The sequence below is a fragment of the Centropristis striata genome, chromosome 24 (assembly GCF_030273125.1).
Source record: "Centropristis striata isolate RG_2023a ecotype Rhode Island chromosome 24, C.striata_1.0, whole genome shotgun sequence".
Lineage (NCBI taxonomy): Eukaryota > Metazoa > Chordata > Actinopteri > Perciformes > Serranidae > Centropristis > Centropristis striata.
Genome location: NC_081540.1, coordinates 15,274,699 through 15,287,431, shown reverse-complemented (window position 1 = coordinate 15,287,431; position 12,733 = coordinate 15,274,699). Strand labels below are relative to the sequence as shown.

At 34.7% G+C, this 12,733-nt stretch overlaps 1 protein-coding gene across 4 annotated transcripts in view; it reads left to right on the top strand.

The window, feature by feature from the left end:
- agap1 (ArfGAP with GTPase domain, ankyrin repeat and PH domain 1) overlaps window positions 1-12,733 on the top strand; it is a 219,059-nt gene that overhangs the window by 110,444 nt on the left and 95,882 nt on the right. For all 4 annotated transcript variants that reach the window (XM_059327900.1, XM_059327899.1, XM_059327898.1 and 1 more), the window contains 3 exons: window positions 1,751-1,836; window positions 4,409-4,550; window positions 6,965-7,099. In XM_059327900.1, the coding sequence (XP_059183883.1) occupies window positions 1,751-1,836; window positions 4,409-4,550; window positions 6,965-7,099 (363 nt within the window). The remainder of the gene's footprint in view (window positions 1-1,750; window positions 1,837-4,408; window positions 4,551-6,964; window positions 7,100-12,733) is intronic.

Genomic DNA, 12,733 nt, shown 5'->3' with positions numbered 1-12,733 from the left:
TAAATGTCATGTTTATAAAACTAAAGTCCTGTGGGAACTTCCTTTTTCCCAAATGTTGGAAAACTTGATTTATTTCTGCCCTTATGACACATCAAGAACTACAAAGATCTGCAGCTCAGTGTGTGTGTGTGTGTGTGTGTGTGTGTGTGTGTGTGTGTAAACATGCACCATATCATTACTCGGTGCTCTGTAGTAACGGCGGCGGTCGCTGTTTACCGCAGTGTTTACAGATCAGCTGCTCCCCAAATAACATCTGGGCTTTTATTTTTAGTTCCTTCCACTTCCTGTAAATCCTCAGGAAGACGTTTGTTCCCACAGTGAAACCTGATGTTTATATTTTCACAAGCAGTGCCTAAAAAGCTGCAGAATGGGGTGAAATTATTATTTATTTTAAATGTAAATTTAGCATTTAGTGTCTGAATTATCCTATTTTAATAATAGCACAAATTGAGTTAGATTGGGAAAATAAATAGTAGATAAATGCTAATAATAATCCAGAAACAAAAGTTTTGATACATTTTAGTGTGTGACATTATGACACTTGAAAAAAACAAATAATTGCCTTAATCTGACTATAACTGGACAACTGAAGTGCATGTAAACGTGTTAGTCTGACTGATGTTGGAGTTCTCCAACTCTGATTAGGACACCCAGATAATGTGATTGGAATAGGATTTTCACCGGCATGTATGACAAGACAACGCATGTGCGCATGCTCCCATGCTCCACCCCCCACGCTGGTGTATGACCCCGGAACAAAAACATCCAAGAAAGCATTAGCCAGTCGCTTTAGCCAGTCGCATTAGCCGGTCACATTAGCCAGTCACATTAGCCGGTCGCATTAGCCGGTCACATTAACCGTTTCTCAGTAGCCGTCACATTAGCCGGTTCTCAGTAGCCGGTCGCATTAGCCGGTCGCATTAGCCAGTCGCATTAGCCGGTCACATTAACCGTTTCTCAGTAGCCGCCACATTAGCCGGTTCTCAGTAGCCGGTCGCCTTAGCCAGTCGCCTTAGCCGGTTCTCAGTAGCCGGTCGCCTTAGCCAGTCGCATTAGCCGGTTGCATTAGCCAGTCACATTAACCGGTCGCATTATCCATTTCTCAGTAGCCGGTCGCATTAGCCAGTCGCATTAGCCAGTCACATTAGCCGGTCACATTAGCCGGTCGCATTATCTGGTTCTCAGTAGCCAGTCACATTAGCTGGTCACATTAGCCGGTCACATTAGCCAGTCACATTAGCCGGTCACATTAGCCGGTCAGTAGCGACTGCACAAAGACTCAAACTGAGATCAACAGAAAGGGCGCCATATTAACCTGCTGAAACGACGCATATCACCACCCAGTGTTGAGGAGGACACGTTCCGTCAGTTATTAGATTTTCTCAGTTGCATGTAAACTGGGTAAACTTGGGATTTTTAAGCATAGCTCGATTAAACTGTGCATGTAAACGCACTGATTGTGTGTCTGTGTGTTTGTTTCTGTGTGTGTCTGTGTGTTCTTCCCCAACATATTTTTTTCAATCATTTTGTTTGTTCTAATCATGAAAAAAAACCACTTTCCTCCCATTTAGTGTGGTCATCTTTCACCGAATCAGTCAGTCAATCAGTCGATCGATGAATTGTCGTCGTGTCATTGATGACATCACAGTTCACCTGTAGAACACATAGAGAGCAATCATCCACCTGTAGAGCAGTTAGAATCACGTAGCGTCTCCTGCTTGTCTCTGACGCCTGCCCTTGTCCCCTGCAGGAGGCCGCTTCAAGAAGGAGATCGTGGTGGACGGTCAGAGTCACCTGCTGCTCATCAGAGATGAAGGAGGCCCCCCGGAGCCCCAGGTGAGTACTGCACCTCTTTCTCCATTTTAACCCCCGAAAAGTCCATCTCTTCAAACATCACAAGGAAAACAAGAGATAGAAATGTATTTTTTTTTCTCCTTTTTTTTCTCATTATTTTTTTCTGTTATATGTTTCATTAGCTTTCTCCCAAAACTTTTGTATTTTATTTTATTTTTTTTCACTTCTTTAAATTGTGTACTTAACCCTCTGGGTCCACTGTGGACATTTTCCGCCATATTTGTCATTTTTCACTTTTGTTTTGGCAGTAATTTTGGCTGTGATACTGCAAATAACATGATTTTTTTGGAAGGTTTTTTTTGCTTGATATATTTTGAAATTCAAATTTAAATCTTTCTAATGGCTCTATATTACACTGTGTACAAATTTACTACCCTTTCAGACCCTTCGGGCTGAAAATGTTCACTTCCAAAAAAATGTGATAAAAACAAATCAAATATTCAATTATTTCCAGGATTTTAACCCTTTAAATGAAAAAAACACACAAAAATTGAGTTATTTTTCCATAAAATTAATAATTTTTGGCTAGGGCATTGGTTTATAACACAGTCTTGGATAAGTCAAAGATTAGCAACAAAATTGATTTTGATGCATTTATAGTTTTTTGTGTAGTGTCAGATTTATAATTGACTAGTTTTGTTTGTTTTTTTTCATAAAAAACATCAGTGACATCGTGCAATCAAACTGGCATTTAAAGGGTTAAAATCCTCAAAATCTTTGAATGTTTGGTAGTTTTGAGAAGGGCATAAGTTGTTTAAGAGGTTTATGCAGAAAAAAAGTAGAAAAAAATATTAATCTGTAAAGTTTTTATAGCGCTTTTTTGGAAGTGGACATTTTCAGCCCGAAGGGTCTGAAAGGGTAGTAAATTAAAGTGGGCCCAGAGGGTTAATACAAAGATAAATAAATAAAGAAGCAAATTCAAATAATTAATTGTCAAAATATATTTTACATGTTTTTATCTCTTTTTTGAAAATCATCTTGATTGAGGAAGAGAAAATGAAGAAACTCACCTCTCCCTTTAAAACGCATCCTAAGTCCCATCAAAATAAAAGCATATATAGTTCTTGTATGAATAAAAGATTTGGGGTGCGTGATGACAGGGATAAAAGTGGGTCAGGTCAGGTTTTTTTTATTTCAAACTGACCAAATGGAGTTTTTAATGTGAGAGTCTAGACAGAGAGCCTGATGAATAATTCACCTGTTTTCTTTCTGCTCTTCACTCTGTCTCTGCAGACAGCAACTCCCGAGAAATAGCCATGCTGTCATTTGGTTTCAAAAACTTTTGACATTTTCTAGACTATGAAAATAATATTAAAAAGTTTGGGGAAATAAATTGGGAGTCAATGCTAAGGGGAAAAAAATACAGAAACAAATATGTACATTAATTCATTTTAAAATTAAAAAAGTAAAATAACCAAATTAGTCAAAGACCAAATATCGTTAAAATAATAATGAATAAATATTTGTTAAAATGTGGCCATCATTTTTTTTTTTATTCCTTTGTATTCAAACCTGTATTTACTTCCTGAATTAATTTCCCTTTTATTGACTTATTTGTTAAAGAAAAGAATAATATAGAAATAAAGAAAATAATGCATCAATAAATAAACAAACAAACAAATAATAGGGAAAATTAACCGCAAAATAAGTAAATAGGGGAAGTCATACAAAGTTAAATCAATACAGAAGCAAATTAAAACATAGATATTCCTCTTTGTCAAATTTCGAGTCTGTAGTTTGTGGTTGTTAAGTTTCATGAGGCTGTGATTATCCTAGAGGTCACAGTACGGCTGGGCGATATGGACCAAAAGTCATATCCCGATATATTTAGGCTGTATATCGATATATGAGATATGTGAGAGCAAATGTTCAGTCAAAGCCAAATATGACACATCACAAGTAGTTTTATTGAAACGGTTTATTTAAGTCAACATAAATACTGCATAACAACAGGAGAACCTTTTTAAAAAATTAAAGCTCCATAAAGTGCACATTTAAAAAAAAAAAAAGTATCTTAATACTAATAAAAAACTAATAGAAATTAAATAACTATGAAAAAAAATAGGCCAATCTTTTTCTGAAATAAATATATTTATATGAGAAAAGAATAACGAACATTACAAAAGAACTAAATATGAGGAGACTTCTCCTTATAAAAAATGAACTATATTGATATATGTGATATGGTCTAATTCCATATCTAATTTAAGAATATATCAATATATCTTTTATATCGGTATATCGCCCAGCCCTAGGACACAGCAGCTCAAGTTTCACCCACTAACATCATCACACATGAATAAAATTGGGCTCATTGAGTCCACAAGAGTCTCAGCTTTACACTCAGACCCCATTTATGCAGCTCATCATGCAGAAATATTCACATACAATCGGACAAAATAACACATTTAACTGCAGGAGAAAAGCTGCAGGTTTCTGGTGACTTTCAGCCAAACTCCATGTAAATGAAATTCAGTTTTTAAACTCTGTGTGTGTGTGTGTGTGTGTGTGTGTGTGTGTGTGTGTGTGTGTGTGTGTGTGTGTGTGTGTGCAGTTTGCCTTGTGGGTGGACGCTGTGATCTTCGTCTTCAGTCTGGAGGACGAGATCAGCTTCCAGACGGTCTATCACTACTTCAGCCGCCTCGGCAACTACAGAAACGCTGCCGACCTGCCGCTGGTCCTGGTCGGCACGCAAGGTACCAACACACACACACACACACTTTCTCCTTCTCTGTGGACAAACTCTGCGTGAGGCTCTGCTGCCTCCCGGTGGTGTCTTCTCATCATTACAGCACACTTCATCCTGGTTCTGATTATTTAGTTTTTTTTGGCTCCATGTACACCTGTTTATACACAGAGTCCAGGTCCATGATGTATGTTGGTCCGTAAATAATTAATAAATAAAGCTTATAATCAGTGGAATTTTTTTCATAGGAATTTTTTATTTTTTTATTTAATGAAACTATGTATTAATTACCCTTTTTATTTACTTTTATATTTTATATATCTATATATATCTATATATATATATATATATATATATATATATATTTATATTTATATATATATATAATTGTGGGATTGTAAATATAGTTCCTTCAGCACTTATATTGAGTGAATTATAAATTCATATAAATTTATTTTATATAGTTTTGAGATTTGTTTAAAATTACATTTACATAACAGTACATTTAAATAATTAATAAATAAAGCCTGTTATCAGTGGATTTTTTATATGATTTTTTTATTTTTTATTTAATTATTGAATTTACCTTTGTATTAATTAGCCTATTTATTTACTTTTACATATATAATATAATATAATATACTATAATTGTAGCATTGTAAATATAATTCCTTCAGCTCTTATACTGAGTGAAATATAAATTTATTCAAATTTATTTAATATGCATTTTTTATGCATTTTTGGATTTTTTTAAATTATCATTTAAATAATAATAATAATACATTAAAATAATTAATAAATAAAGCTTGTAATCAGTGGATTTTTTTCATATGAAATGTTTATTTTTTACTTAATTATTTAATTTACCTTTGTATTAATTAGCCTAGCATTGTAAATATAATTCCTTCAGCTCGTATTTTCTATACAAATTTTGAGTTTTATTTTAAAATTATAATATAAAAAATATTTTATTATTCATTTTTATTTTTAATGTAATAAATAATCATTTAAAATGTTTTATTATATTGGTATAGCAACTTTTGTGATTTTTTATTTTAACGTGTTTTTTTAATTTATTTTAGCATATATAAATGTTGAGGTTTTTATTATTACGGGAAAATGATAGGGGGAAATACTTAGGGGGTAATAATACATAAATAAATCACTTTTTAATGTAAACATTTTTTAGAAAATGTAAATGTTTTCAATCAACTAATAGGAAAGTATATAAAAATGGGTATTAGTGAAACATTTAATTTCCCTGAATGAACACACATTCAACAGCAGAGGGCGCCACAGCAACACCAAAGTTCCAGTTCTTTTCTTTTGTGAACAAAGATTCTGGACTCAAAACATCATTTTAAAGAGTTATTATTTAAAGAATAAAGAAACTGATCTGATAAAGGAGACACTCCCAAACCAACAATGGAAGATTTAGTGGAAAATAAAATCAATTCATCCGAAGTCTCCACAATTCTAAGGCTGCAGCAGTGCTGATGGGATATTTATTCAATAACAAACTCAATGCATGAAAATGTAGTAATAAATACAGAAATACCTAAATAAATAATAAAATATATATATATATATATGTGTGTGTGTGTGTGTGTGTGTGTGTGTGTGTGTGTAATTGCATTCATTTATATTCATTTCTTCATTCATTAATTTATTTCTGCAATTGAGTCGGTCTATTTAATTAAGTATTTATTTATTCATTTATTTCTACACTTTTCATTTTATATAATTTTATTAATATATTTATTTCTACATTTATTATTATTCAACATCACTCCGAAGCAGGATTTGGTGAAAAAAGTAACTCAAAAATAAACAAATAAATGTATAAATAAACAAATGTGGAAATGTAAAAATAAATCTAAATTACTAAAATGGAAATGGCTAAATAATAACATGAAAATGTAGAAATAAATTTATAAATAAGTAAACAGATTTGATACAGAATTGATAATAAAACAAACACACATATATATATATATATATATATATATATATTTATATTTATATATATATATATATATATATTAATTGCATCAATTTATATTTTTTTCTACATTTATTATTATTTTACATCACTCCGAAGCAGGATTCGGTGAACTCAAAAATAAATTAATAAATGTAGAAATATTGAATAAAGGTCAAAATAAATAAATACATTTGGAAATTGAAAATAAAATAAATGTAAAAATATTGAATACGTTTAGAAATAAATAAATACACGTGGAAACGTAAAAATAAAAATGTAAATTCCTTCAATGGAAATGGCTAAATAATAAAATAAAAATGTCGAAATAAATATATAATTAACTAAATGACTATAGAAATGCCTAAATTGATAGTAAAATAAATGTAAAAATTTTGAATTTCAATTATTTAATTCATTTTTTAATATAATTTCATTTTCAGACGCCATCAGCTCGGCCAACCCCCGAGTGATCGACGACAGCCGGGCCAGGAAACTCTCCAACGACCTGAAACGCTGCACGTACTACGAGACCTGCGCCACCTACGGCCTCAACGTGGAGCGAGTCTTCCAGGACGGTAAGAGGAGTCTGTGGTCAGGAGGTGCGCTCCCCTGGGGAAGGTGACTTTCCCGCGGCCGCAGCCATTCGGACGCTCTTAATCACACCTCAATTAAGAACGAAATGGAGCCGCTCAGCTATTTAGCTCAAACCGAACAGCAGTTAAGTTTTATCAGAGCGAGGGGAGGAAGGCAGAAAGAGACGATTCCCCGACGGGATTAATAAAAGAATCAGACATTATAGGAGGTGGAGGAGGAGGAGGAGGTGGAGGAGGAGGAGGAAGGAGAGTGTCCGGAGTCCTCAAGGTCCTCACTGACCTGACGGAGACCAACACACACATGTTAAAGGTCTCACCTTCAACATTTTCTTCTTCGAGAAGTTTACAGTGAACTTACTGAGAGCAGGCTCAAACACACATTGGTACATTAGAAATAAAACAATAACCCTCAAACAACGCTTATTTTATTATTATTTTTAACATTGTTATTATTATTTTTTTTAATTTAATTAGTTATTTTATTTATTCTTGTTTATTTGTTTTCTCTCGTTCTTTCCTCTTCCCTCTCTTCTCGCGTTAGCGCTTCTTGCTTTGTTTGCCTATTTATTTTCATTGTGTTATATATAGAAGTGAGCCATGTTATATAGATTTATAAGTATACGTTTGGACAGGTTGATGGATAATTTCCTTGTCCTACTACTTGTTTCTATTATGTGAAACTCGACTGGAAAGCGTGTCAACGTTGAGATTTTCCTGCATCGCATAGCTCAGATGAACCAAACTCCATTCAGAAAACAGTCGTTTTTAACGCCCTTAAATTCATTTTTATTGTTAAAGGTCTCACCTTCAACATTTTCTTCTTCGAGAAGTTTACAGTAAACTTACTGAGAGCAGGCTCAAACACACATTGGTACATTAGAAATAAAACGATAACCCTCAAACAACGCTTATTTTTCACATAATTTCTTCAAAATACAGATAATATATACTACATATAATTATATATTTAATATGTAATTAAAACATTAAATAATATATTAAAATATATATTTATTCGTACAATAACTGTTCTGTCCTACAACGTCTAACTGCAGTAATTACATTTTTGGTTGAAATTGAGTTATAACTAAAAATGAACTCCTTGACGTCTGTTTAATCTTGTGACAAAGTTTTAGATTTCAGTTTTACAGAGTAAAAATTGGTAAGTAAAAATATCTAGGCACTGGAAAAACCAATGATGTCTTGAAATAAGTCCAAATATACTTGCAATTGTGGCTTGAAAAGCCCGACTGTAGTAACAATTAAAATAAGCCAGAAATACTAGAAACAAGCACGTTTTGGTGATACATGCAACTATAACTCTCAACTGGAGCTAATATTTTAGGTAAAAACTCACCATATTCAACAGTTGAATAGATTGAAAAGCATAAAAAAGCTCACAATGTCAATCCTTAAAAGAAGTCTTTCAACAATAAGATAATTAAATACGCACATAAAGCTATGGTCAGTAGGTAAAATATACTGAAAACAATATTATTAAGATACTATTGCTAGATAGAAGAAGAAAATACTTGGTAAGCTTCATGTTTTTGCAGTGCGGCTTTTTTTCTATTTATTGTTTTTTTATTGTAAGAAAACAAAGTTGCTTTAATTTTACAGTCAGCAGATATTTTTTTTCTTTTTTACATAGAATTTACAGTAATTTAAAGTTCTAGACCATTAAGAATTAAACAATACTGTAAAAAGTAAAAAAATCTATAATGTCCCATTATATGAATTTACAGATTAGCTTTTAAAACAAACACCGTGTGACTTTTAAAGTTCTTAAGAAAGCAGCAGACTCAGTTCAGTGAAAGAAAAAGACTTTGGGTCGACTGATCCTTTATCTTCAGCGTGAGGCACAAAAGTTCTTTTCTCTTGTTGCACTCAAGTGTCTGCAAACCGTAAAAGCCCTGCGGCTCATTTTGTACATTTTCAGAGAGCATTAATAAAAAGGAGAGGCAGTTAATGAAGCGGCAGGCGGCCGGGCGGCAGGCGCGGGGTTAACGGCTTGTAATTAGAGAAAACTAGACTATGCGGACTCTGCGGCGGTTAATTAGCGGAGCTGCGGCGAGTCTGCCGGCCTCTGGCTTCTCCGTCTGACAACACCTCACTCTCATTCTTTACACTTTGAGCTTGTTGATCTGCAGCAAAACAGGCCACATGTTGGACTTTAATCACAGAAGGAGATGTGAGAGAGAGAGATGTCAAATCTGTAGAAAGCACCAAATAAAAATGAATTTAAGGGCGTTAAAAACGACTGTTTTCTGAATGGAGTTTGGTTCATCTGAGCTATGCGATGCAGGAAAATCTCAACGTTGACACGCTTTCCAGTCGAGTTTCATATCATAGTAACAAGTAGTAGGACAAGGAAATTATCCATCAACCCGTCCAAACGTATACTTAAAAATCTATATAACATGGCTCACTTCTATGTATAACACAATGAAAATAAATAGGCAAACAAAGCAAGAAGCGCTAACGAGAGAAGAGAGGGAGGAGGAAAGAACGAGAGAAAACAAAGAAGAATAAATAAAATAACTAATTAAATAAAAAATAAAAAAATAATAATAATATTAAAAATAATAATAATAATGATATATATACACACACATATGTACATAAAAAAGAGAGGGAGGAGGAAAGAACGAGAGAAAACAAATAAACAAGAATAAATAAAATAACTAATTAAATAAATAATAATAATATTAAAAATAATAATAATAATTATATAAATACACACATACATACGTACATTAAAAAAATAAAAATAAATAAACAACATATAATATAATATATAATATAATAACACAGGGGGAGGATGGGAGACATCACCACACAATATAGTTTGATGCGATACAGAACAACATCTTACACAATAACAAGATGTGCGAGATCATACACATAATTGACCCAACATAAACCAACGCATCATGACAATGATAGCCACAGAACCCGTCCAAACGTATACTTAAACACACATACAGTATGACAGAGGTGGAGAGGACAGGGAGACAGAGATGAAAGAAAAGAAATACAGCACAACGTGAGGAGAGGAAAGGAAGATTTCTCGCTCAAGTTGAGAAATGACCAGAGGCCTCATGTATCAACGCTGCGTACGCACAAAAACATTGCTTACCATGTTTTTCCCGCACACGCCACATGTATGAAAAGTGACCTTGCCGTGAGAATGTGCGGACCGCTCCGCAAACTTTTGTTTTGCGGAAACTACTGTCTTTTATGCGCTATTTAAAACGTGTTTCATATGATGGGAGGGAGAGCAATAAGGTGGGAATAAGGTGATCCTCCCACGCGCTACGTCCTACCGGGGAGACTCCCCCTGTCAGGAGACAGGAAGCTAACTGCTAACTCCTCATGTCTGGGAGGAAGCATGAGGCCAGTTCAGGACTCTCCCCGGACTGACAGAGACGAGGTGGCGCCCAGGATCATGATATAGGCAATTGTGTGCTAAATAAATGGGCTACAAAATCGTGGGATAAAAAAAAAAATCAAAAAAAGAACCTGGAGTAAGCACAGTGTGATACATGTGGAGGAGAGTTTTACGTTTCTAGTTTTGGGAGTACGCCATCTTTCAGTATAAAGCTACGCTCTCTTTGATACATGAGGCCCCTGGTGTCTTTGAATTGACTCTGTATGTAATCACACTTTGTTTTTGTAAATTATTTGACATATTAAATTCCCCTTTTCACCGACAGGAACCTCTTTTAGCAATTCCAAACCTTGACTAGAGGAACCAGGCTCTAACTGTAGTCCCTTTACTAAAACACTTTCTGCTGAAGATCCACAATCTATTGATTCATTAAAAACAACCCTCAGAAGTGCTTCAACCTGAGCACAATCAAGTGTTTACCTCTTCAATTTATTGAGTAAGTTAACATTTTTTTGGGAGAAACAACCTCTTAAAGGACCACCAAGTCCAACCTCTCAGTCGTGTAATTCCTATCATCTGTGCCAATAAGGACTTTACAGTAATAAAACCTATTTAGTTTGAGTTTTCTGAGTCTGAATCTAGCTAAAATAAGAAACTGAAACTGATCAAACAAAAGTAGTTTTCTTGAGATCTTGCAGACCTGACAAAGCATGAATTCAGACTTTTTCCACATCAGCATAATGTTGTAGTTATTTCACCATCTTTTTTTCCCCCGTTTATTGACATTAAATCACTTTATTTTGGCTTCATACTGATGTAGAGTAGCAGTCAGAGTTGTAGAGTCTACACTAGTTATTAATTCCGCCTAATTATGATCTGTTTATTGATATTAAGCTACACAGTGTGTGTGTGTGTCATTGCTGTGTATGTCCTGCTGGGGGCAGTGCAGGTACAGAAACCCAGTCAGGTGAGGGAAACTTTCAGTCTTAAAACGAACAGAAGGAGGAAGAAGAAGACTCATTTTTAGTGTGTGTGTGTGTGTGTGTGAGAGAGAGAGCGTGTGGCTCAGGAGGGAGCTTTCCACAGTAAACGCTGCCTTATTATCCTCTTAATTATTCCACTGTGAGTGTGTGTTGTATTTTTCTCGTCATTATCACAAATTAATCAGTTTTTTAATCATCCAGCAGAACGACGACTTTAATGTTTTCTGTCGAAACACCAAACAGCCTGCAGCTCTGGTGTGTGTGTGTGTGTGTGTGTGTGTGTTTCTGTGTGTCTGTGTGTCTGTTTCTGTGTGTGTGTGTGTGTCTGTGTGTGTGTGTCTGTTTCTGTGTGTGTGTGTGTGTCTGTGTCTGTGTGTACTGATTTTTTTTTTGTTCATTATGTCTATAAAAGTTCAATTTTTTTGTTCTTTAAGAACTCATCTGTGTGTTTTTATTAGTATGTGTGTGAATGCAGTGTATGTTAGTTAATTCAACACAACTAAAGAGTGTGTGGTATTTTGTGTGTATTCGCATGTGTAACAGTGTGTATCAACAATATTATTGCTTTTACACATTGTGTGTGTGTAAAAGCTGTTTCCCCTTTTTTGTTGTGTGTTGATGTAATGGATGCAACATCTGTGTGTGTGATTTTGTGTATTTCTGTGTGTGGCAGTGTGTATCTGCTGCTGTACTAAATGTGTGTGTGTGTGTGTGTGTGTGTGTGTGTGTGTGTGTGTGTCTGCCTGTGATAGTTTGTGTGTATTCACATGTGTAACACAGTGTGTATCAACAATATTGTGTTTGCGTTTGTGTGGCTTGTGTGTGTGTGTGTGTGACAGTTTGTATCTGCAGTACTGAATGTGTGTGTCTGTGTGTGATAGTTTGTGTGTGTGTGTAGTATTTATTTACCCATTAAAGTGTGTGTGGCATTCATGTTTGTGTGTGTGTTTATCTCTGTCTTAATGTCTGTGTGTCTTTGTGATGTGTGTGTGTCTGTTAGTGAAACTGAAAGTGTGTTTAAGTAGAGTACACACACACACACACACACACACTCTCTCTCTCTCTCTCTCTCTCTCTCTCTCTTTAATTAGTTCTTAGCGTGACCTTAATTTGCGGTGAGGACTTCAGTAATGGCGCTGCTCGGCTCGCGGCCTTCAGCCACTTAAAACACTCGCCTGCCTCTAATTGGTCAGAAGCATCGCATCATCACACACACACACACACACACACACACACACACAC